A 27664-nucleotide genomic window follows, 5' to 3' on the forward strand; every position below is an offset into this window, starting at 1 on the left:
AAAGAGGAGAGGATTAAGAAAAAAAGCATAGACATCAGATTTTTTAAAGCTGTAATTTTTTTCTTTTTTCTGGACAACAGGATCATCTAGCTAGAAAATCGAAGAGAATTATCTGTCGAGCTATTCTAGAACAAGCAAGAGTGAGTTCAACAAGGCAGCCAAATCCAAGATAATTTTTTTTTTTTTTTGAGACGGAGTCTCACTCTGTCACCAGGCTGGAGTGCAGTGGTGCAATCTCGGCTCACTGCAACCTCTGCCACCCGGTTCAAGCGATTCCCCTGCCTCAGCCTCCCGAGCAGCTGGGATTACAGGTGACTGCCACCGTGCCCTGACTAAATTTGTATTTTTAGTAGAGACGGGGTTTCACCATGTTGGCCAGGCTGGTCTTGAACTCCTGACCTTGTGATCCACCCGCCTTGGTCTCCCAAAGTGCTGGGATTACAGGCATGAGCCACCGCACCCGGCCCAGAGACAACCTGTTCTGCAGCCCATTTGCTTCTTCCAGAGTCTCCCTCTGTCGTCCGGGCTAGAGTACACTGGCTCGTTCTCGGCTCACTGCGACCTCTGCCTCCCAGGTTCAAGTGATTCTCCTGCTTCAGCCTCCTGAGTAGCTGAGATTACAGGCATCCGCCACCATGCCCAGCTAATTTTTGTATTTTCAGTAGAGACAAGGTTTCATCATGTTGTCCAGGCTGGTCTCAAACTCCTGACCTCAGGTGATTTGCCTGCCTCAGCCTCCCAAAGTGCTGCGATTACAGGTGTGTGAGCCACCGCCCCCACCCTCTATTTGCTTCTTTCAGATGAATCACCCCATAAATGATTGGTAAATGGAGTAATGATGTCAGCATAACACAAGCATGTTGGTTAACATGCAATTTTCTCCAGGAAGTTAACATTTTGAAGCAATCAGGGCCAAGCTTTCTCACAGTTAAAGGGGAAGCCTTAGTACTAAAAGATCTTCAGAGGAAAAAGCTGCAAATCTACAGAAGTGTCTTCCTTTGGATCCACAGTGGCTGGTTTAGTGACTTCAAAGACCACCATGTTTGTCACAATGTTACGCCTACGGCAAAGCCATGAATGCAGATGAAGAAATTGCAAATATATTTCTCTCATATTAAAATAACAGATTAATGAAAAAGATCACACCTTGGATCACATTTTGAGTTTTGATGAAAACAATCCCCATCAATAGTTAATATCTCCAGACCAGCATCCCCAAAGAGGAAGCATAAGCCCAACCTTCAAGGCTGCAAAGTGCTGCTGAAAGCAAATGCTCATGGAAATTTACCTATTCTAGTGTTTCTATTAGCGTCATTATTGGTTTTGTAGCACTCTGAATATAAAGTTGTATACAAGAGGCCGGGCACGGTGCCTCACACTTGTAATTCCAGCACTTTGAGAGGCCGAGGCGGGCGGATCACAAGGTCAGGAGATCGAGACTATCCTGGCCAACATGGTGAAACCCTCTCTCTACTAAAAATACAAAAATTAGCTGGGCATGGAGACACACACCTGTAATTCCAACTACTCAGGAGGCTGAAGCCCGAGAATCACTTGAACCAGGCAGTCGGAGGTTGTGGTGTGCCAAGATCATGCCACTGCACTCCAGCCTGGCAACAGAGCGAGACTCCATCTCAAAAAAAAAAAAAAAGTTGTATACAGGTTTTTATTTTTACTTTTTTTTTTTTTTGAGTCAGGGTCTCGCTCTGTCTCTCAGGCTGGAGTGCAGTGCCACAATCACAGCTCACAGTAGCCTCGACCTCCTGGGCTCAGGTAATACCCCTATACCTCAGTCTCCCGAGTAGCTGGGAACACAGGTGCACACCACCACACCCGGCTAATTTTTTATTTTTTTGTAGAGACGGAGTCTTCCTATGTTGCCCAGGCTAGTTTGAAACTCCTGGACTCCAGTAATTCTCCCTCCTCGGCCTCCGAAAGTGCTGGGATTACAGGCATGAGCCACCGTGCCCAGCTAGTTGCATATATTTTGAGCAATCTGTCTCTAACTATTTTTTCCATGAAGTCTTGTTAATTTTAGTGCACCGTTTTGAAGAACTGAAGGTTTTTTAAGAATGCATATAGCAGGTTATAGCAGAAACACTTATACTCAGAATGAAGCTGGGGCTCTCTCTTCCAACAAGCATTTTTGATATGTTCCGAGTGTCCCTGCTAGGTAGCCAGGAGACCAGGTAACCCACTTCCCTCTGAGATTGGAACAATTCCCCAAGGAGCCTGAGGGGCAGTTCTCTGGAGTTTGGGCACTAGAGCCCCTCTTATTTCCTCTTCTTCTCTCCTCCCTCTAGACCCCATACCACTCAGGAGAGGCCAAGTAAAAAGACCCAGAATTTTGCTTCTTACAAGCTTAGAGATCTTGAGGAAGTCACTGAACCTCTGCGGGACCCACTTTCCTCATTCTTTAAATAGAAAGGCAGTGGGTTGTTTGTTTTTTGTTGATGTTGTTAATCGTGGCGATGGTTATTAACTTTTTTTTTTTTTTGAGACGGAGTCTTGCCCTGTCTTCCAGGCTAGAGTGCTGTGGCGTGATCTTGGCTCACTGCAACCTCCACCTCCCAGGTTCAAGCGATTCTCCTGCCTCAGCCTCCCGAGTAGCTGGGATGGATTACAGGCGCACACCACTACTCCCAGCTAATTTTTTTTTTTTTTTTTTTAAATAGTAGAGACGGGGTTTCTCCATGCTGGCCAGGCTGGTCACGAACTCCTGGCCTCGTGATCCGCCCGCCTCGGCCTCCCATAGCGCTGGGATTACAGGCGTGAGCCACCGCGCCCGGCCTGGTTGTTAATTTCTAAAACTGCCTTTCATTCTTACTTTGCCATTTATAGCTCTGTAGCCTTGCACAAATGACTTCACTTCTCTATGAGTCATCTGTAAAATGGGGCTCTTTGTGAAGACTTAACGATACCACGTGTACAAAGCACTGAACACAACATGCACATTAAGCTCCCCGAAATTGAAACTCCTATAAAATAGGAATCGGGGATTCTCAAGAGCAGGAGTTCTGACTTCAGCAGAGGAACCCAGAGCTTGTGGGGAAAGCAGACGTGGCTGTGACATCCCCAGGGACACTAAACACATCCTCCCAGCCCCATCTTCCCCGCAGAGTCCCGACCCCTAACTTACTCCAACCACCCGCCGACGCCCGCAGCCCGCTGTTTGGGGGCCGCCCCCTGCAGCGCCAGGTCCCCGCGCGGACTACAGTTCCCAGCGTGCATCTCGGTCGGAGGTCCGAGGGGCCGTCCTGCCTCAGGGACAGGGTCCAGGCTGCGTTCGCGGCTCCAGGCAGTCACAGTGATGCACTCAGCTCCTATTTTTCGCGTTGCTAATCGCGTCCGTTACAGTCCACCCCATCCTGGGCCGCGGCCCCCGCAGGGTCTGTGAGGAGCGCTTCCCCCCGCCCCGGGCGCCCGCTACGCCGCATCCGAGGGAGGGGCCGAGGCCGGGCTCATCTCTCCGGGAGGACTCCTTCGGCTTCGTGGGGTGTCATGTCCACTGCGGCCCGAGGCTGGTCGCGGGGCTCTGCGGGAGGGCGCTGAGAGCCGGGCCCTGAGGCCGCACGGCCGGAGACTACAACTCCCAGGCGGCACCGCGGCGGCGGCACCGCCCACACGTCACTCGGGCCCCGCCGGTGGCCCGGGGAAGCAGCACGGGCGGGGGGCAGGGGCTGGGGCCGACCGGGAGGCCGGTGCCAAGGATGGGGGCCGCCCAGCTGCCCCGCGCGTGAGGAGGCCGAGGGGCGCGCCACCCCGGCCCGGGGCGGCCGCCCCAGGGGCCCCGCACCCCCGCCCGGCCCGGCAGTCGTGGCCCGGGATGCGGAGCCGGGGGCCGCCGGTGGAGCTGCGCGGGGTGAGCGGCGCGGGGAACGGGGACTGCCTGCCGCCCTCGCCCTCGTCCCCCACCGGCGGACCCCGGCGGGCATTCGAGAGCCGCGCAGCCAGGCCCTCTTAACCCTCTGCCGTTTGGGGGGCACGGGTGAACCTGCTGCCCCACTCCCACCCCGCCCCGCCCCGCCCGGACAGCCAAATCGGAAGGGACGAGCCTGCCCTTTGAAAGGGGTTTTTTTCTTGCTCCTGCGGAGGGCGCCCCAGCCATGGCCCTCAGGAGCTCCCTAGACCCCGCAGGGACTGCCCTCCATCCCGGCCGCCGGGGCCCGCCTTCTGCATCCCGCGGGCAGCCTGTGTGAAGCGGCCTCCCGCAGCCCCCGGCCCCTCCCCCATGGAGGAGGAGGAGGGGGCGGTGGCCAAGGAGTGGGGCACGACCCCCGCGGGGCCCGTCTGGACCGCAGTGTTCGACTACGAGGCGGCGGGCGACGAGGAGCTGACCCTGCGGAGGGGCGATCGCGTCCAGGTGCTTTCCCAAGACTGTGCGGTGTCCGGCGACGAGGGCTGGTGGACCGGGCAGCTCCCCAGCGGCCGCGTGGGCGTCTTCCCCAGCAACTACGTGGCCCCCGGCGCCCCCGCTGCACCCGCGGGCCTCCAGCTGCCCCAGGAGATCCCCTTCCACGAGCTGCAGCTAGAGGAGATCATCGGTGTGGGGGGCTTTGGCAAGGTCTATCGGGCCCTGTGGCGTGGCGAGGAGGTGGCAGTCAAGGCCGCCCGGCTGGACCCTGAGAAGGACCCGGCAGTGACAGCGGAGCAGGTGTGCCAGGAAGCCCGGCTCTTTGGAGCCCTGCAGCACCCCAACATAATTGCCCTTAGGGGCGCCTGCCTCAACCCCCCACACCTCTGCCTAGTGATGGAGTATGCCCGGGGTGGCGCACTGAGCAGGGTGCTGGCAGGTCGCCGGGTGCCACCTCACGTGCTGGTCAACTGGGCTGTGCAGGTGGCCCGGGGCATGAACTACCTACACAATGATGCCCCTGTGCCCATCATCCACCGGGACCTCAAGTCCATCAACAGTAAGTGGTGTCCTCTCCCCAAAATTCCTTCCACAGAACCTCTCAAGGCCAGGCCTAGGTGGCGGGAAACAGGGTGAGGGACACCAGATGACACTGTGCCTGGAGTGAGAAGGGGCAGCAGTATGATACCTTCAGGGTGAAGGTGAGGTAGGCCTTGCCCGCCTTAAGGGAGAAAAAGGAGGCTCAGAAAGGTTGAAGGACTTACCTGCCTCCCAGGCTGCAGAGTCACAATCGCTCAATAAACATGTATCCATGAACACCTGCGTTCCCTGCATGAACAGGACAGATGCAGTGCCTGCCTTCAAGGTGCTCGCCATCCAGCCATGCTGCCAGAGTCCACCAGGCAGAGACAAAAAGAGCCTACCCCGTCTGGAGTCAGTGTCTCTCAACCCCAGCACTATTGGCACTTGAGGCTGGATCATTGTTGTAGGGGCTGTCCTGTGAATTGTGAGTTGCTTAGCGGCATCTTTAGCTTCGTCCCACTAGATGCCATTCCCTGCCCCCATCCCCAGCTATGACAACCAAAAGTGTCTCCAGGCATTGCAAATGTCCCCTGGGGGGCAGAATCACCCCCAGTTGAGAACCATTTCCTGTCTTCATAGGCCGAGCTGGCCAAGGCAAACTGGAAAAGATGAGGGAGGAATTAAATGCATGTGGCTTATATAAAAGCTTCCAGGCTGCCTGACAGGTTCTCCAAAGTTGATTGGTTGGTTGAATAAATAATGGAGCCAGGTAGAAGGGAACATTCTACAAGACTCATTTCTAGATCGAAGAGCTTCATGTGGTGTCAGCAAGTATTAATTGAGCACCTATTAAGCAGGAGCCCAACTGGGACTAAGACAGCCATGGTTTCTGCCCTGAGGGTACTCACAGGCTAGCAATTTCATTCATTCATTCCACAGATATTTCCAGAGTGCTGTGTGCCAGACCCTTTCCCAGGGATACAGCAAGAAAAAAAATCTTACATTCCTGGCTCTCCCATTCGTGCTGTGCCCCATCTCACTCCCTTTCATTTCTTCATTCATTTGTTCATTCTTCCATTTGGTATTTACCAGGCCAGATCATGTGCTAAGCAAAGGCATCAGCAGTGGAGAAGGCCAGCATGTCCCCGGCCCTCACGTCACTCACAGTTAAGCCCTAAAATGTGAAGGTGCCCCCTTTGCTCTCAACACCCACATCTCATCTACTCCTGATTTCTGTCACTTCTACATCTTGAAATTTACTTTAATCCATCCCACTATTTTTAGGAATATATTGCTATTCCCCCACCTATAGCAATTGTAAGCCCCTAGAATAGAGGGACTGCATCTTCCTTGCCTCCCAAGCCTGACATTTGTATATCAACAGAAAGCTTGGCTGGGTGCGGTGGCTCACGCCTGTAATCCCAGCACTTTGGGAGGCCGAGGTGGGTGGATCACCTGAGGTCAGGAGTTCGAGACCAGCCTGACCAATAAGGTGAAACCCCTTCTCTACTAAAAATACAAAAATTAGCTGGGCATGGTGGCATGCACCTGCAATCCCAGCTACTCAGGCTGAGGCAGAAGAATCACTTGAAACCAGGAGGTGGAAGTTGCAGTGAGCCGAGATCGCTCCACTGCACTCCAGCCTGGGTGACAGAGCAAGATTCCATCACACACACACAAAAAAAGAGCTAACACATGACCACGATGTGCCAGGGCTGGTGCCGTGTCTGGGGAACTGATGCTTATGCCCCAGCACCTCTGAAATGTTGGGTAAATGGAGGCAGGGCCACCCAGCATGCTCCTGTTGAAGGCTGGGGCTCCTCGGCCCTTCCTCACCCCTGCTGATTGACAGCACGCCCCACACCCCGAGGTTTTTTGTAGCCAATGCTATTTGGCCAAAGGGTCAGTGGGCCTCTTATGGCCAGGGCTTCCTCCTGGGGTGATGGGTCTGCTCTTTGCCAGAAACAGAGGACACAGCACCTCCACAGCACTGCTTCCCCACTCATCCTACCCTAAGGAGCGCCTCATCTGCCATCATTCATTCATTGGTTCATTCCACCAGTAATTCTTAAGTGCCTACTCTGTACTAAGCACTGTCCTCAGCCCTGGGATTACAGAAGTGAACAAGGCAAGATTTCCCCCTCCCCCAGCTATGGAATTTATATTCTGGTGAACAGGAATAAATGATGGATAGATGGATACCAAAATTTCAGAGAGTGTCAGGGGCTCTCAGTGGACTAAGGCAAAGGCTGGAGCAGAGGGTTCTCTTTATTTAGATTGGGTGGTCAGGGAAGGCAACATTTGAGCAGAGACCTGAACAAAGGGGACCCAGCCTTACAAAGATCTGGGGAAGGGGAACAGTGGGGCACATGTCCTGAGGTGGGAGTGAGTGTGGCTCATTGGAGAACAGCAAGACCAGAACAGCAGGCATTGAGGCAGAGATGGGAGGAAGTAGGATCAGAAAGGCTGGCAGGAGCCAGATCACATAGGACCTTGGGGGCCATGGTGAGGACTTGGGGTATTTTATTTGATGTAGTGGAAGCCATTAGAGGATTTGAAGCAGGGAGTGACAGGATTACATACAGATTTTGTAGGGGGACTGACTTAGGCCCAGCCTGGGAAATACAGAAATAAAGCATAAAACCATGAGATGTTTCCTCTGTCACAGGGTTTTGATACAAACAGGAGAGGTGGGGACCTAAGAAGGGAAAACTTCTGCAGAGGTGGAGTCACAGACTAGGAATTTACAGTGGGGGCTTCCAGGAGGAGGTGACAATAAAGCCGGGCCTTTTTTTTTTTTTTTTTTTTTTTTTGAGACAGAGTCATCTCACTCTAAGACCCAGGCTGGAGTGCAGTAGCGTGATCACAGCTCACTGAACCTTCCGCCTCCTGGGTTCAAGTGATTCTTCCACCTCAACTTTCCAAGTACCCAGGGCTACAGGCGTGCGCCACCACGTCTGGCTAATTTTTGTATTTGTAGTAGAGACGGCGGTCTCGCCATGTTGGCCAGGCTGGTCTTGAACTCCTGACCTCAGGTGATCCACCTGCCTTGGCCTCCCAAAGTGCTAGGATTACAGGCATGAGCCACCGCGTCCAGTCTGAAGCTGGACTTTAAAGGATGGGCAGGATTATCAACTGTGTGACCCTGGGTGATTTGCCAATCTCTGCCACCTTCAGTTCCTTCATCTGCCAAATGGGCATGATAGTAGAACTACCTTACTATTATTATTATGACTGGGAAGTAGCCAGGAATGGCAAAAGAGAAAGGTGGAGAAATTCGGAACAATTATGGCAATATCACACACTAATAACAACAGCTAACACTTTTAAAGGCCCTATTGCTTCAGGCAATAAATTTTTACTATAATGCTAGAAGGTAAATTCTGTTACCAGCCCCATTTAACAGAGGAGAAGTCTCAGTGTGAAGATTCAAGTAAACTGTACAAGGTTACGCAGCTAGGAAGAAGCAGGGCTGAGATTCAACCCCAGGCAGTACACTGTATACTTTGGGGCCTCTGTGTGATAGAAGGTAGTAAAATATCCCAGCAGTTAAGAGATTGGGCTCTGATGACAAAACTAATTCAAGCCTTTGTCCTGCCATTTTCTAACCATGTGACCTCTTGGACAAGTGACTTCTGAGTCTCTGTTAGCTAGTCAAGAAAAATGGGTTGTGGCTGGGTGCAGTGGTTTACTCTTGTAGTCCCAGCACTTTGGGAGTCCAAGGCTGGAGGATTGTTTAAGCCCAGAAGTTTGAGGCTACAGCAAGCCATAATCACATCACTACACTCCAGTCTGAGTGACAGAAAAAGACCCTGTCTCTTTATTTGTTTTCATTGAGATGGAGTCTCGCTCTGTCATCCAGGCTGGAGTGCAGTGGCGCAATCTCGGCTCACTGCAACCTCTGCCTCCTGGGTTCAAGTGATCCTCTCGCCAAAGCCTCTCAAGTAGCTGGGACTACAGGCACCCGCCACCACACCCAGCTAATTTTTGTATTTTTAGTAGAGACAGGTTTCACTATGTTGGCCAGGCTGGTCTCGGACTCCTGACCTCAAGTGATCCACCTGCCTTGGCCTCCCAAAGTGCTGGGATTACAGGTGTGAGCCACTGCTCCTGGCCAACCCTGCCTCTTAAAAAAAAAAAAAAAAAATGGCTGGGGGGGTCATTCGTGAGTCAATTCATATAGAGAGCTTAGCACAGTATAAACACTAGCCATGTACAAACACTAGCCATGATCCTCATCGCTATTAGTGACAACCCAGGTAGAAAGTAAGCTGGAACCATCCAGTATGTTTAGGGAATACTTCAGTCAGATTTTGTCACAATAATGCTATGTAATAAGCTACCCCCAAAACTCAGCATCTTAAAACAACCATTGTGTATTACTGCTCCTGCATTTGTGGACCAGCTGGAGGGTAAACTGATGGAGGCTGGGCTCAGCTGGAGAGGCTTTGCTCCAAGTAGCTCTCATCTTCTTGGACAAGCAGGCTAGCTGAGGCATGTTGTCATGGTGATGACACAAGTGCAAGAGGGCCAGCAGACATGCGAGGCCTGGGCTTGGAATTGGCACCCTGTCATTCTTAGCCAAAGCAAGTCACACGGCTGAGCCAGAGTCAGGGTGCACTCTGCCTTTGTTTTTTGTTTTTGTTTTTGTTTTTGTTTTTTCGGAGACAGAGTCTCACTCTGTCACCCAGGCTGGAGGGCAGTGGCGCGATCTCGGCTCACTGCAACCTCCACCTCCCAGGTTCAAGTGATTCTCATGCCTCAGCCTTCCGAGTAGCTGGGATTACAGGTGAGCACCATGATGCCTGGCTAATTTTTGTATTTTTAGTAGAGACGGGGTTTCACCATGTTGGCCAGGCTGGTCTCGAACTCCTGACCTCAAGTGATCCGCCCACCTCGGCCTCCCAAAGTGCTGGGATTACAGGTGTGAGCCACCGCGCCCGGCAATACTCTGCCTCTTTAGCAGAAAGAATGGCAAAGTGTCATGGCAGAGTGCAGACACAGGAAGGGGTAGGATTGGGACCCTGACTGCAGTGTGCCACAGGGGTGATAGACACGAGGGGGAAGCCACGTTCCTCCCTTCTGCCCCAGGTTTGCAGTTCCTGCTTCCAGGGTAGCTGGGAACTCAAGGCCTGGAGAACCAAGGCCTGGGCTGTTGTTTCTTTTTTTTTTTTGAGACAAGGTCTCACTCTATTGCCTGGGCTGGAGTGCAATGGCAAGACCATGGCTCACTGCAACCTCAACCTCCCAGGCTCAAGTGATCCTCCCAACTTAGCCTCCCAAGTAGCTGGGACTGTAGGCACGCACCACCACACCCAGGTATTTAAAAAAAATTTTTGTAGAGATGGGGTCTTGCCATGTTGCACAGGCTGGTCTTGAACTCCTGGGCTCAAGTGACCTGCTTCAGCCTTGGCTGTTGGTTCTTGACCATTCATGGAGCTCCCCAAAGCCCAAGACAGAGTCAGAATGGCAGAGGACACAGGAGGAGCTCCCTACTCCCTCATGGGAGCCTGGGACAGGGATTAGACCTGGGCAGAGGGGCTCATGGATGTTCCAGGCCAGGAAAGGACCTGCCACAGAGTGGGGCAGCCTGAGGCAGTGAGAGGGGAGACGTGTTTCTAGCTGAGGCAGCGGGCCAGAACACTTGGGTCTGCAGCACGGCAGGTCTGGGGTGACCCACCTTTCTTCCCACCCCACAGTCCTGATCCTGGAGGCCATCGAGAACCACAACCTCGCAGACACGGTGCTCAAGATCACGGACTTTGGCCTCGCCCGCGAGTGGCACAAGACCACCAAGATGAGCGCTGCGGGGACCTACGCCTGGATGGCGCCGGAGGTTATCCGTCTCTCCCTCTTCTCCAAAAGCAGTGATGTCTGGAGGTGCTGAAAGGCGCGGCCGGGATGGCCTCTGCGGAGTGAGGGAGGGAGGAGGGGGTGAGGGCAGAGTGGGAGGGAGGGTCTCCTGCTGAAGCCAGGATCTCAGTCTGACAAAGGGACCTGCTGGCAAGGTCAGGCCACCAGACAAGTGCCAGTTACCTGTTCAGCTAGCACAAATGGCAACTAGGGGGCACATTGGGTTAGAATAAAAAATTTATAAGATCTAGAGACAAGGCTGGGCGCAGTGGCTCACACCTGTAATCCCAGCACTTTGGGAGGCCAGGGTGGGTGGATCACTTGAGGTCAGGAGTTTGAGACCAGCCTGACCAACATGGTGAAACCCCATCTCTACTAAAAATACTAAAATTACCTGGGCGTGGTGGCAGATGCCTGTTGTCCCAGCTACTCGGGAGACTGAGGCAGGAGAATCACTTGAGCTCTGGAGGCAGAGGTTGCAGTGAGCTGGGATCAGCCACTGCACTCCAGCCTGGGTGACAGAGCGAGACTCTGTCTCCAAAAAAAGAAAAAATTTTAAAAAGCGTAGAGACAGCATGTGCATGCCAGCACTGAAAGCCCCCTCAGACACTAGCCCGTGCACCGTCCCATCTGTCAGATGGGAAAATGATGAATTCACTCATTCATTCCTTCATCTAACTGCACCGGGTTCTAGGGATATAGCAGAGAAGAAAAATAGACGCAATCCCTGCCCTCAGGAATAGTAAGTCAGTCAACATACAAGAAGCTCTTTTTTATAAAGCTGTTTTTTAAGAAAATTATAATTTTTAAAGACAAGTACACCAGAAAAAAGTGTTAGTACAAAGTGCGAGGAGGCTGAGAGGAAGGCACTTTGAGGGCTGGAACACTACTTTTGGGAACGCTTCTCTGAGCAATCTGAGAAATGATACTTCATCTGAGTTCCAAGTGGCAAAAAGGAACCAGCCACGAAAAGTTTGGAGGAAGAAGGAGGTGCTGAGGTGAGCATGGTGTGTCCCAGAAACAGCAACGAAGCCCATGTGGCTGCCACTGTGCAGGCAAGGAAGAGAGAAGTAGGAAATTATGTAGGAGAGGGAGCTGGAAGGCCCTGTGGGGGAGGGAGTGGCCTTCAGGTTTTATTCTAATGAAGTAGGAAGCCATGAGGAGCCATGTCTGGATAGAGTGGTAGCTCACACCTATAATCCCAGTAGTTTGGGAGGCCAAGGTGGGAGGATCACTTGAGGCCAGGAATTTGAGACCAGCCTGGTCAACATAGTGAGACCCCATCTGTATGAAAAAGATATTTTTAAATTAATTTTTATAAAATGAAGTAAATAAAAACTCCTTTGGAGGCCGGGTGTGGTGGCTCACGCCTGTAATCCCAGCACTTTGGGAGGCCGAGGTGGGTGGATCCCTTGACACCAGGAGTTTGAGACCAGCCTGGCCAACATGGTGAACTCCCATCTCTACTAAAAATACAAAAATTCGGCCAGGCGCGGTGGCTCACACCTGTAATCCTGGCACTTTGGTAGGCCGAGGTGGGTGGTTCACTTGAGGCCAGGAGTTCAGGACTAGCCTGGCCAACATGGTGAAACTCCATCTCTACTAAAAATACAAAAATTAGCCAGGCATGGTGTTGGGTGCCTGTAGTCCCAGCGACTCGGGACGCGGAGGCAGGGGAATCGCTTGACCGCAGGAGGCGGAGGTTGAGATGGCGCCATTGCACTCCAGCCTGGGTAACAGAGCGAGACTCCATCTAAAAAAAAATATTTAAAAATAAAAGCTCCTTTGACTGTTAGGTAGAGACGGCCAATGATGGGTCTGTTGCTGTCACCAGTGAGAGTTGATGGTGGCCATGGAGACTTTCAACCCAGGACCTTCTGCTTGGTTGGAGCCAAACCTGGGTCTCCCCATTTACTGTTCCCGTCAATTCCCAGCTGAGGCTCCAGATTGTCCAAGCAGCAAATTAATGGGTATGGGACCGAGACAGATCAGACAGGAAGTCTCCAGCTCAGCCTAGAGCAGAGCAGCCCTTTGGGAGAATTTCCAATTGGCTGTACATCAGGCGTTCATTTGTGCTACCTTTTTTGTTGTTGTTTTTTTGGGACAGAGTCTCACTCTGCCGCCCAGGCTGGAGTGCAATGGCACAATCTCGGCTCACTGCAACCTCCTCCTCCCAGATTCAAGCGATTCTCGTGCCTCAGCCTCCCGAGTAGCTGAGATTATAGGCATGCACTGGCTAATTTTTATATTTTTAGTGGAGACAGGGTTTCACCATGTTGGCCAAGCTGGTCTTGAACTCCTGACCTCAGGTGATCCGCCTGCCTCAGCCTCCCAGAGTGCTGGGATTACAGGCATGAGTCACTGCGCCCGGCCGGGCAGGCTAATTCTTTCTGGTGTGGTCCTGTCCTGTAGTTACCAGGATGCAGGATATCCACACCTCCCAGCCACAAACTTCAGTAACATTCCCAGTCATTATTACAATCACAATACCCCCATAGGTTTCCAAGGACGTGGGAGAGAGGGGAGGATCATGCTACCCTCCAGTTATAAACCACTGTTTTTCCCCCACCTTGTGTGGTCTCCATTCACAAGTTTACTTCATGATCCAAAATGACTGCTTGAGCTCCAGCTTTTTTTTTTTTGAGACGGAGTCTTGCTCTGTCGCCCAGGCTGGAGTGCAGTGGCACGATCTCGGCTCACTGCAACCTCTGCCTCCTGGGTTCAAGCAATTATCTTGCCTCAGCCTCCCAAGTAGCTGGGACTACAGGCACATGCCACCAGGCCCAGCTAATTTTTGTATTTATTTATTTATTAATTTTTTAATTTTCAGTAGAGATGGGGTTTCACCATACTGGCCAGGATAACCTTGATCTCTTGACCTCGTGATTTGCCCACCTGGGCCTCCTAAAGTGCTGGGATTACAGGCGTCAGCCACCGCACCCAGCTTTTTTTTTTTTTTTTTTTTAACAGGGTCTTGCTCTGTCACCCAGGCTGGAGTGCAGTGATGCCATCACAAATCATTGCAGCCTCAACCTCCTGGGCTCAAGTGATCCTCCCACCTCAGCCTCTCTAGTAGCTGGGACTACAGGCATGCCACCACACCAGGCTAATTTTTTGTAGAGACAAGGTCTCACTTTGTTTCCTAGGCTGGTCTCGATCTCTTGGGCTCAAGAGGTCCTCTTGTCTTGGCCTCCCAAAGTGCTGAGATTACAGGTGTGAGCCAGTGTGCCTAGCTCCAGACTCTAGCTTTTTTTTTTTTTTTTTTTAATTTTAAGTTCTGGGATACATGTGCAGAACGTGCAGGGTTTGTTACATAGGTATACATGTGCCATGGTAGTTTGCTGCACCCATCAACCCATCATCTAGGTTTTAAGCCCCGCGTGCGTTAGGTATTTGCCTAATGCTCTCCCTCCCTTTGCCCCCCAGCCCCCAGGCTCCAGGTTTTATGTCTACATTCCAACCACAGGAAGGGGTAAAGAGGAAAAAGGCACCACTTCTTTTTTTTTTTTTGAGACGTAGTCTCACTCTGTCGTCCAGGCTGGAGTTCAGTGGCGCGATCTCGGCTTACTGCAAGCTCCACCTCCTGGGTTCACGCCATTCTCCTGCCTCAGCCTCCCGAGTAGCTGGGACTACAGGCACCCGCCACCACGCCCGACTAATTTTTTGTATTTTTAGTAGAGACGGGATTTCACCGTGTTAGCCAGGATGGTCTCGATCTCCTGACCTCGTGATCCGCCTGCCTCGGCCTCCCAAAGTGCTGGGATTACAGGCGTGAGCCACTGTGCCCGGCCTCATTTTCTTACCTATGTTGTGTTTTTGTTCCTGTGCTCCTGTGCCTGTCTGCTGTGCTGAGCTGCAGATGTGTCCTGCCGCAGCTTTGCAGGACAGGGATAAGTTAAGACATGAAGCAAGAAGCTTTGCCTGTCAGGCTGCCCTTGGCATGACTAGAGTGTATGTGGGGATTTTCACCTCTTATTTTGGGGTCCATTCTGTTCCTTCTTTGAACAATAGTCTTTACAGGATAGGGTGTTTGGGGATGGATTTCATCTTATTTTAGATATAAATAATATAAAATTAACCCACTATAAATTTATTTTTCATTTAAAAAAATTTTTAAAAGACAGGCTCTCACTCTCCCACGCAGGCTGGAGTGCGGTGGTATAGTCATAGCTCACTGCAGCCTTGAACTCTTGGGCTCAAGCCATCATCCCACCTCACACTCTTTCCCGGCCGGGCACCCCTTCTTTTTATGGCTACTTCCTGGAAGCTAGTTGCCTACTACGCCCCCTCCTACATCCCATGTACCAGAACTGTGGTCATGTGGACATGCTTAGCTGCCAAGGAGAATGGAAAATTCATGCAGGCAGCATGTGGCCAGCTCAATTCACCAGCACTGTCACTGAAGAATCGGAGGCTGTCGGCTGCATGGGGGCAGTGATTGTGTCTGTCTCTTCCCAATGTCTAAAATGGTGCTTGGCACACAGTAGGCACTTAATAAGTATACGCTGAATGGGCCGGGCACAGTGGCTCATGCCTGTAATCCCAGCACTTTGGGAGGCCAAAGCGGGTGGATCACCTGAGGTCAGGAGTTGGAGACCAGCCTGACCAACATGGTGAAACCCCATCTCTACTAAAAATACACAAATTAGCTGGGCTGGTGGTACGCACCTGTAATCCCAGCTACTTGGGAGGCTGAGGCACAAGAATCACTTGAACCCAAGAGGCAGAGGTTGCAGGGAGCCGAGATCATGCCACTGCACTCCAGCCTGGGTGACAGAGACTTTGTCTCAAAAAAAAAAAAAGGATATGTTGAATGAATGCATGAGTGGATAGTGGGGGAGACCAGGGATCTACTCCAGGATAAACACCACACAGAATGGCCATCAGGATCTGGGAGGATGTAGAGTTTGCAGAGGAAGATACCCTTGCAGGGACCACAGCACAGTGACGCACGCTCTGGTACCATGGAGCCACTGAGGGCACTGTCGTGGGCAGCAGGCAGACCTGAGTCCAAGTGTGGCTCCACCACTCACTAGCTGTGTGACCTCAGGCAAGCCCCTTACCTCTCTGAGCCTGTACCTGCTCATCAGATAAAGCAGGGGTCATACCAAATCCTTCTGCCTTACAGGGCTGTTGTGAGGATTACCGAGTGCCTAGCACAATGCCTGGCCTGCAGTAAGTGCTTTATAAATGTTAAATAGTGTTAACTGGTTTTTAGAGGTAAGTGCTGAGTGTTTTGGGGAAACATAGAGGAGGGGCCTCTAACCTAGCTTTGGAGGCTGCAGAATCAAGGAAGGCTTCCTGACAGAGGGGGCAACCTGTGTTGAGACTTGAGGGACAAATAGTTACACAAGGGAAGAGTGTTCTCCACAAAGGGAACAGCATGTCTGAAGGCCAGAGGTTAGAAAGAACAGGGCCTGTTCAGTATTCAGTGTGGCTGCAAGATGAAGTTGGGGTTAGAATGGGCTGAGAGTGTTTGGAAGTGAGGCTGCAGGGGTCATCAAAGGCCAGGGCTAAGAAGGATGGATTTAGGTGGTGTGCAGTGGCTCATGCCTATAATCCCAGCACTTTGGGAAGCCGAGGCAGGAGGATCACTTGAGCCCAGGAGTTTGAGACCAGCCTGGGCAACATAGTGAGACCTCCATCTCTACAAAAATAAAAATAAGAAGGATGGATTTGGCCAGTAGGAACACGGGACCTGAAGATTTTCAGGCAGAGGAGAGGGAAGAGAGGCCGAGCAAAGCAGAGACATCGGAGAGCCAAACCCACCCCATCTATTGGAGAACAAGGCCATGGAGGTCAAAGCAAGTTCTTGTGACCTCATTGGCCGGGGGTGGGTGTTGGGGTGAGGGCGGCCCTGCATGGGACCAAGGGCAGGGCTGGGTATAGGTGAGGATTGGGGTGGGCTGCGACATCACCCCTCCCTCTCCCCTGCCTGCAGCTTCGGGGTGCTGTTGTGGGAGCTGCTGACGGGGGAGGTCCCCTACCGTGAGATCGACGCCTTGGCCGTGGCGTATGGCGTGGCTATGAATAAGCTGACGCTGCCCATTCCCTCCACGTGCCCCGAGCCCTTTGCCCGCCTCCTGGAGGGTGAGCCGGGGCCCCGTGATGAGGGTAGGCTCAGCTTGGAGTGGCAGGGACCTGTGGGCCCAGACCTCGCCCCTTCACACCCATCCATACCAGTGGGCCTGGGAGTGAGGGAGAAGGGGCTGGAACCCACTGGACTCTAAACAGCCTCCCCATGGTTGGCTCCATCCCCCACATCCCAACCCTTGTTTGGGCCACGCCCAGAGCTCTCAGGACAACCTGTTAGGACTCCTTGGCCCTGGGATTCCACCGTGATCCTGATTCCCCCACCAGCCCCTCCTCGGGGTGCAGGTCCCGGGGTTTCTCTCCCAGCGTTTCACTGAGTGGAACTGGCCAGGAGCTTGGCTTTGAATCCCTTCCCCTCAGCTCTATAGCATCTGTTTGTCTGCCATCCCCAGAAATTCTGCCTTCCTCTGAGCAGGCTGAGTCCCCAGAGCATGACCACTGACACCTCCACGCCCCACCACTGTCCTTCCTCCTCCCACCCCAGAATGCTGGGACCCAGACCCCCATGGGCGGCCAGATTTTGGCAGCATCTTGAAGCGGCTTGAAGTCATCGAACAGTCAGCCCTGTTCCAGATGCCACTGGAGTCCTTCCACTCGCTGCAGGAAGACTGGAAGCTGGAGATTCAGCACATGTTTGATGACCTTCGGACCAAGGAGAAGGTGAAGGCAGGGGGCAAGGTGGGAAAGATGGAGCAAGACCCCTGAGTTCTGATGCCTTGGGCTGCTCAGAGACCCCTCCCCTGAACCCCAGCCTTTGGGTCCATGCAGGGTCAAGGGAGCCTTTTTTGCATATTAAGAAAAGACAGCCTCCTGTTGGTGGATTAATAAGAAAAAGGCACCCTGTACTGAAGTACTTACAGGTGACACTGCATGATGACTGGGGTTGGCTTTAAAATACTACAGCAGAAACGAAGAAAGGGCAAGAGGAGAGAAGGATGGGGATACAAGATTCGCAAAGCATAGGTAATTGTTGAAATTGGATGATGGGTACAGGGGGGTGCACTGTTCTCTGCTTTTGTGGGTGTTTGAAGTTTTCTAAATTGAAGAGTTAAGAAAGAGAAAAAAAAGGTACCCCTTTCTTTGGGCTAACACAGTTCCCTGCCCTGGCACCCAGCTTGGCTAGCAAAGCATGAGTCGGGTGGTGAAACCAATGTGCCCCACAGCAAGGTACCCTTGTGTGAGGCACCAACCAGACGCAGCAGCCCTGGGTCCCTCCCCAAGAAGCAGAGCAGCTAAGCCCCTCCCCCCAGCCACCGCCTCTCCTTCCCAGGAGCTTCGGAGCCGTGAGGAGGAGCTGCTGCGGGCGGCGCAGGAGCAGCGCTTCCAGGAAGAGCAGCTGCGGCGGCGGGAGCAGGAGCTGGCAGAACGCGAGATGGACATCGTGGAACGGGAGCTGCACCTGCTCATGTGCCAGCTGAGCCAGGAGAAGCCCCGGGTCCGCAAGCGCAAGGGCAACTTCAAGCGCAGCCGCCTGCTCAAGCTGCGGGAAGGCGGCAGCCACATCAGCCTGCCCTCTGGTACCCACCCGTGACCCCAGAGCGCCCCCGAGAGGCTGCTGGGAGCAGCCCTGACCTAGGATTTATCTCTTCCTTTTCTTTTTCAACTTGTTTTTATTGCTAAATATATCGCACATAGTCAGTGATCAGCCCAGTGCAGTGGCGAGCACTTGTAGTCCCAGCCTACTCAGGAGGCCAAGGGGGGAGGATCACTTGAGGCCAGGAGTTTGAGACCAGCCTGGGCAACATAGACCCCATATTTACCAAAAAAAAATTTTTTTTTTAATTAGCTGGGCATGTTGGCATGCACTTATAGTCCGAGCTACTGGGGAGGCTGAGGTGGGAGGATCATTTGAGTCCAGGAGTTCGAGGCTGCAGTGAGCTGTAATTGCACCACTGCACTCCAGTCTGGGCAGCAGAGCAAGACCCTATATCTAAAGGGAAGAAAAAGAAAAAAAGAAAATGACCAAAAACCTGTACAGCTAAATGAGTTACTCTAGTCATCTCCATGAAAGCAGAGAGAACCTCACAGCCATCCCAAGTGCTTTCCACCTGCCCCTCCAGACAACCTCACACCATCCCCTGAGAGTAACATCTGTCTTGACACTTAGGACAGTCACTTCTGAACTTTCTTTTTCATTTTATCTCTCTTTAAAAATATCTTTTAATCTGGCCATGTGCAGTGGCTCACGCCTGTAATCCCAGCACTTTGGGAGGCCAAAGTGGGTGGATCACTTGAGGCCAGGAGTTCTAGAGCAGCCTGGCCAACATGGTGAAATCCCGCCTCTACTAAAAATACAAAATTAGCTGGGTGTGGTGGTGCACACGCCTGTAATCCCAGTTACTTAGGAGGCTGAGGCACAAGAATCGCTTGAACCTGGAAAGCAGAGGTTGCAGTGAGCCGAGATCGCGCCACTGTACTCCAGCCTGGGTGATAGAGTGAGACTCTGTCACAAAATATATAATTAACATATACATATATATGCTGATATTTGACCATTTTTTTAACCTACAAAAACAGAAGTTTCACATGGATCAAGACTTAATCAGATTCAGATTCAGGTTTGATTTTTTTTTTCCCCACACTGCTTCCCAGGTAATGCATTCATGAGGGAGGCACGTAGTGTCTGCTTGTCTCTTTCTGTGATGTTACAAGCCAGAAAGCTGTGCCTTAAGCAGCAGTGGCCAGTGGAAACATAATAAAAGATATGTGTATAATTTTAAATTTTCTAGTAAGCTACACATAAAAGCAAAAAGAATAAGAGATGTCAATTTTAATATTTTAGGCCAGGTGCGGTGGCTCACGCCTGTAATCCCAGCACTTTGGGAGGCTGAGGCGGGCAGATCACCTGAGGTCAGGAGTTTGAGACCAGCCTGACCAACATGGAGAAACCCCATCTCTACTAAAACTACAAAATTAGCCGGGCATGGTGGCGGGCGACTGTAATACCAGCTACTCAGAAGGCTGAGGCAGGAGAATTGCTTGAACCCAGGCGGCAGAGGTTGCAGTGAACCAAGATCACGCCATTGCACTCCAGCCTGGGCGACAAGATCGAAACTCCATCTCAAAAAATATATATTTTTTATTTAGCCCAATATATCCATGCAATCAATACAAAATAATTGTGAGATATTTTACCTTCTTTTTTCACACTAAATCTTTGAAATCCGGATGTATTTTATATTTATGGCACATCTAAATTTGGACAGTAAATTTTCATTAAAAAAATTTTTTTTTCTGAGATGGGGTCTTGCTATATTGCCCAGGGTGGTCTTGAACTCCTGGGCTCAGGCAGCCCTTCCACTCTGGCCTCCCAAAGTGCTGGGATTACAGGTGTGAGCTATTATACCTGGCCCATCAAAAACATTGGATCTGTATTTAAATTTCATAAAAGTTAGAGTTGAAAAAATACATACACATACCCAAATTGTTCCAAACATGCTTAAATGTTTCCAATAACCAAATGGAGTACCTGTTTTTTGTTGTTTGTTTGTTTGTTTGTTTGTTTGTTTTGAGATGGAGTCTCACTCTGTCACCCAGGCTGGAGTGCAGTGGCGCGATCTCAGCTCACTGCAAGCTCTGCCTCCCAGGTTCATGCCATTCTCCTGCCTCAGCCTCCTAAATAGCTGGGACTACAGGCGCCCACCACCACGCCCAGCTCATATATATATATATATATATTTTTTTTTTTTTTGTATTTTTAGTAGAGACAGGGTTTCACTGTGTTAGCCAGGATGGTGTTGATATCCTGACCTCGTGATCCGCCCGCCTCGGCCTCCCAAAGTGCTGGGATTACAGGCGTGAGCCACCGCGCCCAGCCCCCATACCTGTTTTTAAAATTTAAACTTAAATTACGGTAATTACAATAAAATAAAGAGTTGGCTGGGCATGGTGGCTCATACCTGTAATCCCAGAACTTTGGGAGGCGGATGCTAGAGGATTGCTCAAGGCCAAGAGTTCAAGACTAGCCTGGGCACCACAGTGAGAACTCATCTTTTATATATATATATACGGTTTAAAAATTAGATAAATAAAGGTTAAACTCCAATTCCCCCATTGCACAAGCCACATTTCAAGGTGCTCAGTTGCTACACGTAGCTACTGGCGGCCATATTGGACACTGAGGCCTAGGTCCTTGATCCACTAGAGCTCTTGTGCTTGTGCTTATTAAACCACAGTTCCATTGCTGAGCCTCACCCCAACTTGCTGATTCAGGGGGGCCCAAGAATTTGCATTGCCAAGAAATTTTCAGCTGATGGTGATGCTGCTGTTCTGGGACCCACACTCTGAGAACCACTGCATTAAGGAGTGAAAAATGGTGGTGTTCCCATTCTAGAATTCCTTCTCTACTTCTACATAGGAAAATTCCCTTTGGTAATCCCTGGAACCATTTGCTTAGGAAAGCTTCTCTTTCTTTCTGCAGGCTTTGAGCATAAGATCACAGTCCAGGCCTCTCCAACTCTGGATAAGCGGAAAGGATCCGATGGGGCCAGCCCCCCTGCAAGCCCCAGTATCATCCCCCGGCTGAGGGCCATTCGCCGTGAGTATCTCTCAAGGCCCTGACCAGTCAGTCAGTGAACAAACATTTTTGAGCATGATGTTTATACCTGGCACCAAGCCAGAGTAACAACAAGAAAGAAGACAGACAAGGCCCTTTTCCTCATTCTTATCACGGGAAACAGATAGTAAACAAATAAGTCAGTAAGCATGATAATTTCTTTTTTTTTTTTTTTTTTTTTTGAGACAGACAGAATCTCGCTCTGTCTCCCAGGCTGGAGTGCAGTGGTGCGATCTTGGCTCACTGCAACCTCCGCCTCCTGGGTTCCAGAGATTCTCCTGCCTCAGCCTCCCGAGTAGCTGTGGTTACAGTCACACACAACCACGCCTGCCTAATTTTTTATATTTTTAATAGAGATGGGGGTTTCACCATGTTGGCCAGGCTGGTATCGAACTCCTGACCTCAAGTGATCCACCCACCTCAGCCTCGCAAAGTGCTGGGATTACAGCCATGAGCCACCATGCCCGGGCGCAGGATAATTTCTAGTAGTGATAAGTTCTTTAAAGGAGCTCAGGGAAGGGAATAAAAGAGGAGATGTGTTAGTCAGAGTTCTTCAGAGAAACAGAATCAACAGCATATGTTTAGATATATAGAAAGAGATGTATTGGCTGGGCACAGTGACTCATACCTGTAATCCCAGCACTTTGGGAGGATGAAGTGGGAGGATTGCTTGAGCCTAGGAGTTCGACACCAGCCTGGGCAACAAAGCCAGACCCCATCTCTACTTAAAAACAAAAGAAATAGATGTATTATGAGGGATTGGCACATGCGATTATGGAGGCTGGGAAGTCCTGCAATCTGCCTTCTGCAAGCCAGAGGCCTGGGAAAGCCAGTGATGTAGTTCCAAATCAAGTCCAAAGACCTGGCCCAGCACAGTGGCTCACGCCTGTAATCCCAACACTTCGGGAGACCAAGGCAGGCGGATCACCTGAGGTCAAGAGTTCAAGACCAGCCTGGCCAACATGGTAAAACCCAGTCTCTACTAAAAATGCAAAAATTAGCTAGGCATGGTGGTGCGTGCCTGTAATCCCAGCTACTCGGGAGATTGAGGCAGGAGAATCACTTGAACCTGGGAGGCGGAGGTTGCAGTGAGCCGAGATCGTGCCACTGCACTCCAGCCCGGGCGACAGAGTGAGACTGTCTCAAAAAAAAAAAAAATTGTCCAAAGACCTGAGAACCTGAGCACCACTGTCCAGTGTCTCAGGGCAGGAGTAGATGGATATCCACGCTCATGCAGAGAGCAAACTCACCCTTCCTCTGCCTTCCTAGACAAAAAGAGCTAACTCTCTTTTGTTCTATCTGGGCCCTCAGTAGATTGGATGGTGCCCACCCACATTGGCGAGGATGATCTCTCTTTACTCGGTCCACTGATTGAAATGCTAATCTTCCAGAAACACCCTCACAGAAATCATGTTTAACCAGCTACCTAGGCGTCCTTTGGCCCAGTCAAGTTGACACATAAAATTACCCATCACAGAAGGGTTGCGATTTTACATGTGGAAGCCCTATGGGAGGAGGTGAGGTTTGAGCAGGGACCTTCGTGCTAAGGAGTGAGACAGGCTGAGACCTCAGGGAAGCATGCCGCTGGCGGAGGGAGCAGCAAAGGCAAAAGCTGGAGGTGGGAACAGCATGGGCTGCTTGTTAGCCCGCTTGGCTGGAGCAGAGTGAATGGGAGGAGGACATAGGTTTTGTGATCAAGGAGTTCTCAGGGGTCAGATCAGGCAGGGCCCTGAGAGCAGGATAAGAGTCTGGATTTTCCTTTCTTTTTTTTTTTTTTTTTAATTTTCATTTGATAGCTTTGGTATGGATTTTTTTGTTTTTAATCTTTGTTTTGAGTTCTGGGGTACGTGTGCGGGATGTGCAGGTTTGTTACATAGGTAAACGTGTGCCATGGTGATTTGCTGCACCCATCAACCCATCACCTAAGTAGTAAGCCCATGCATTAGCTATTTTTCTTAATATTCTCCCTCCCCCCACCCTACCCCCCAACAGGCCCCAGCGTCCGTTGTTCCCCTCCCTGTGTCCATGTGATCTATTTGTTCAGCTCTCACTTATAAGTGAGAACATGCAGTGTTTGGCTTTCTGTTCCTGCGTTAGTTTGCTGAGGATAATGGCTTCCAGCTCCATCCATGTCCCTGCAAAGGACATGATCTCGTTCCTTTTTATGGCTGCATAGTATTCCATGGTGAGACAGGCTCTCGCTCTGTCTCCCAGGCTGGAGTGCAATGGCGCGATGTCAACTCACTGCAACCTCCGCCTCCCGGGTTCAAGCGATTCTCTCGCCTCAGCCTCCCAAGTAGCTGGGACCATAGGCGTGCACCACCATGCCTGGCTAATTTTTGTATTTTTAGTAGGAATGGGGTTTTCACCATGTTGGCCAGGCTGGTCTCCAACTCCTGACCTCAAGTGATTCTTCTGCCTGGGCCTCCCAAAGTGCTGGGATTCCAGGCAAGAGCCACCACACCTGGCCTGGTATGGCTTTTCTTTTAACCGCCCTGGGGCAGCCCCCAGAGCCATGTGAGCAAGGCACTGAGGGAATCAAATTGACCTTTTTCCCTCTGGCTGATGTAAGAAATAAAGGTGGAGAAAGCAGTGAGATGATGGAGGCCAGGCCAGGGTTGGGGACTTGGAAGGGACAGATGTCCACAGTCGGGGCTATATGGCAGAGACACGGTCATCGGAGTTTCCTGATAGGTTGAAGGGTGAAAGGCTAACTCCCAAGTTCCAGCCCCTCATTCACCCCAGCACTGTCCCCACCCACAGCCCCCCTGCCCTCTGTCTGGGCACCTGCTTTGTACCAGGCCCAGGAGGTCAGTCCTGCAGGGGACACAGAGACAAATACCCATACCATGGCAGCAAACACTGGCACCAGATAGGTCCAGAGCATTGCAGGGACAGAGATGAAGGCAGCTGACCCCCAGGGAACTAACTACCCAGAGCTGGAGACCAGAAGTGCAGGCAGCCCGCCGGAATGAATGGTGAAGGGTTAGGCTGTGAAGAGCAGGGGAGGCTGGAGGAGTTGGCAGGGAACCGCTTATGGCCTTCAGTGCCAGGCAGAGGAGCTGGAACTTTGTCCTGACAGCAGTAGGGAGCCACGGGGGGATTTATAGCAAGGAGGGTCACGACTGGAGTTCAAAAGAGCCCTTGGACTCCCAGGCAGAGGGTGGGCCTGAGCTGGGGGCACTGGAGGCTGGGAGCCCAGTGGGGACAGACCCTCCACCCAGTAACCTAGTGGCTTCTCTGGACCCAGTGACTCCCGTGGACTGTGGTGGCAGCAGCAGTGGCAGCAGCAGTGGAGGAAGTGGGACATGGAGCCGCGGTGGGCCCCCAAAGAAGGAAGAACTGGTCGGGGGCAAGAAGAAGGGCCGAACGTGGGGGCCCAGCTCCACCCTGCAGAAGGAGCGGGTGGGAGGAGAGGAGAGGTGAGGTGTGGCGTGGTGATGCCCACCCTGTGCCCAAGCCCCAGCTCCCAGGCTCCAGGCCACAGGACTGAGGTCTCCATCTCTCCCTGGACCCCGCAGGCTGAAGGGGCTGGGGGAAGGAAGCAAACAGTGGTCATCAAGTGCCCCCAACCTGGGCAAGTCCCCCAAACACACACCCATCGCCCCTGGCTTCGCCAGCCTCAATGAGATGGGTAAGAGCCTGGGTTCTTGTAAGGGGGTGAGGGTTCTCAGGCCAAAGGGGTGAGCCTCCTGGGGCTGAGGGAAGAGACCAGGTTTCACTGGGCCAGTGAGTGGAAGGCCTTCCTGGGAAGGGAGATGGTGGCCCCCGGGGCGTGGGGGGTCATTTCCAGGGGCAGGGACCACCCTTCTCTGAGGCTTCTCCGGGAGACAGATTCAAGAGCGATGCTCGTGGGTCTTGGTCTTGCTGTTGGAGGGGTCATCGGGGGCTGTCCCTTGGCACAAGTCCCCGTGGGGCCCTGGCCAGCCCTGCAGCGGAGTGATGGCCCTCTCCGGTTGCAGAGGAGTTCGCGGAGGCAGAGGATGGAGGCAGCAGCGTGCCCCCTTCCCCCTACTCGACCCCGTCCTACCTCTCAGTACCACTGCCGGCCGAGCCCTCCCCGGGGGCGCGGGCGCCATGGGAGCCGACGCCGTCCGCGCCCCCCGCTCGGTGGGGACACGGCGCCCGGCGGCGCTGCGACCTGGCGCTGCTAGGCTGCGCCACGCTGCTGGGGGCTGTGGGCCTGGGAGCCGACGTGGCCGAGGCGCGCGCGGCCGACGGCGAGGAGCAACGGCGCTGGCTCGACGGCCTCTTCTTTCCCCGCGCCGGCCGCTTCCCGCGGGGCCTCAGCCCGCCCGCGCGTCCCCACGGCCGCCGCGACGACGTGGGCCCCGGCCTGGCGCCCTCGGCCACCCTCGTGTCGCTGTCGTCCGTGTCCGACTGCAACTCCACGCGTTCACTGCTGCGCTCTGACAGTGACGAGGCCGCGCCGGCCGCGCCCTCCCCACCACCCTCCCCGCCCGCGCCCACGCCCACGCCCTCGCCCAGCACCAACCCCCTGGTGGACCTGGAGCTGGAGAGCTTCAAGAAGGACCCCCGCCAGTCGCTCACGCCCACCCACGTCACGGCTGCCTGCGCTGTGAGCCGCGGGCACCGGCGGACGCCATCGGACGGGGCGCTGGGGCAGCGGGGGCCGCCCGAGCCCACCGGCCATGGCCCTGGTGAGTGAGGCGCCCCGCGCCCAGGTCACAGAAAACCCCTTCTTTCCTCCTCTGCCAGGGTCGCAAGTCCAGCCCAGCCACGACCCCTCAGGCAGCCACCTCCTGCTGCTTGTGGAGGAGGGAGGGTCTGTGTCCCTTTACCGCTCACTCCTGGAGGCATTGGGGGTCTCCAGGGGACAGAGACACAGGTGGCAAACTGATGCCTATAAGGCCAGGCAGGTGCCTGTAGCAGTGGTGACCAGCATGACCATCGCCAATTCTTACACAGCCTAGACACTGTTCTCCTGCATCTGTTAACTGGGTGGGAAGTGCGGCCATAGCAGTGCTATTAAGTACCCACGTCAGGCACTGTGCTGCTTGTTTTAAGTTATCGTTATTTTATTTGCTCCTCACCTACGTAGTGAGGCGCCATTTTTATCCCCCTTCAGAGATAAGCCATGCCTGAGGTCTGTGCCTGAGCTTAGCCCAATGCAGGAGAGTCGGGAAGACCAGGGCTTTGGCCCCAGGGGCTGCTGCTAAGCAGCAGCTCCAGAAGGTTGAGGAACATGCCAGGGTCCACCCGGAGGAGCAAGCAGCTGGGAGTGGTCCCAGTCTAGGTCAAGGTCCCAGCACTGCCACACTACAGATGGGAATTGGATGCAGCAAGATCCATGGATTTCTCGAGAGAAACCAGAACTTGTGCTTTTCATGTAAAAGCTCTGGGCTTTTTAATGCCACCCTCTGCCCCACCCCACTCACCTCCTCTGAACCTCTCTTACCAGGCCCTCGTGACCTTCTGGACTTCCCCCGCCTGCCCGACCCCCAGGCCCTGTTCCCAGCCCGCCGCCGGCCCCCTGAGTTCCCAGGCCGCCCCACCACCCTGACCTTTGCCCCGAGACCTCGGCCGGCTGCCAGTCGCCCCCGCTTGGACCCCTGGAAACTGGTCTCCTTCGGCCGGACACTCACCATCTCGCCTCCCAGCAGGCCAGACACTCCAGAGAGCCCTGGGCCCCCCAGCATGCAGCCCACACTGCTGGACATGGACATGGAGGGGCAGAACCAAGACAGCACAGTGCCCCTGTGCGGGGCCCACGGCTCCCACTAAGGCCTGCCCACCACCGCCCGCCTGGGCAGCCATGAATGTAGCGCCCCAGGCCCCGCCCCAGCCCGCCATGCCACAAGGCGGGGGAGGCCCTGGGCAGGATGTTCACTCTATTTATTGGGGAAGGAGGGAGGGGGGGACACTTAACTTATTCCTTTGTACCCCAGGGGGTGGAGCCCTGTGCCCGCCCTGCACTGGGGGGAGGGTGGGCAGGGATACTCAGGGACAGGGCATCATGGGGGATTTGGCACAAAATGGAGCATTAAAGGTAACCCCTGCCCCCTACCGCACTTGACTGTGTTCCTTTTTCCTTTTTTTTTTTTTTTTTTTTTTGGAGACAGAGTCTTGCTCTGTTGCCCAGGCTGGAGTGCAGTGGCACCATCTCAGCTCACTGCAACCTCCGCCTCCTGGGTTCAAGTGATTCTGCTGCCTCAGCCTCATGAGTAGCTGGGACTACAGGCTCCCGCCACCACGCACGGATAATTTTTGTATTTTTGGTAGAAACAGGGTTTCACCATGTCGACCAGGCTGCTCTCAAACTCCTG

At 52.9% G+C, this 27664-nt stretch overlaps 1 protein-coding gene across 2 annotated transcripts; it reads left to right on the forward strand.

Moving 5' to 3' along the window:
- The first annotated feature begins 4028 nt into the window (after nt 1-4028).
- Nucleotides 4029-27409, forward strand: MAP3K10 (mitogen-activated protein kinase kinase kinase 10). Of its 2 annotated transcripts, none has more exons than XM_054538912.2 (10): nt 4029-4913; nt 10576-10756; nt 16671-16843; nt 17307-17482; nt 18093-18339; nt 21243-21359; nt 24628-24799; nt 24899-25011; nt 25340-26038; nt 26800-27409. In XM_054538912.2, exons 1-10 carry the CDS (start codon nt 4232-4234, stop codon nt 27120-27122), a joined length of 2883 nt encoding a protein of 960 aa, XP_054394887.1. In that variant the 5' UTR covers nt 4029-4231; the 3' UTR covers nt 27123-27409. The 2 variants fall into 2 exon arrangements, with proteins under 2 accessions (XP_054394887.1, XP_024094164.2); XM_024238396.3 differs by having other exon boundaries at nt 16671-16819.
- The last annotated feature ends 255 nt before the right edge of the window (nt 27410-27664 follow it).

The sequence above is a fragment of the Pongo abelii genome, chromosome 20 (genome assembly GCF_028885655.2).
Source record: "Pongo abelii isolate AG06213 chromosome 20, NHGRI_mPonAbe1-v2.0_pri, whole genome shotgun sequence".
NCBI lineage: Eukaryota > Metazoa > Chordata > Mammalia > Primates > Hominidae > Pongo > Pongo abelii.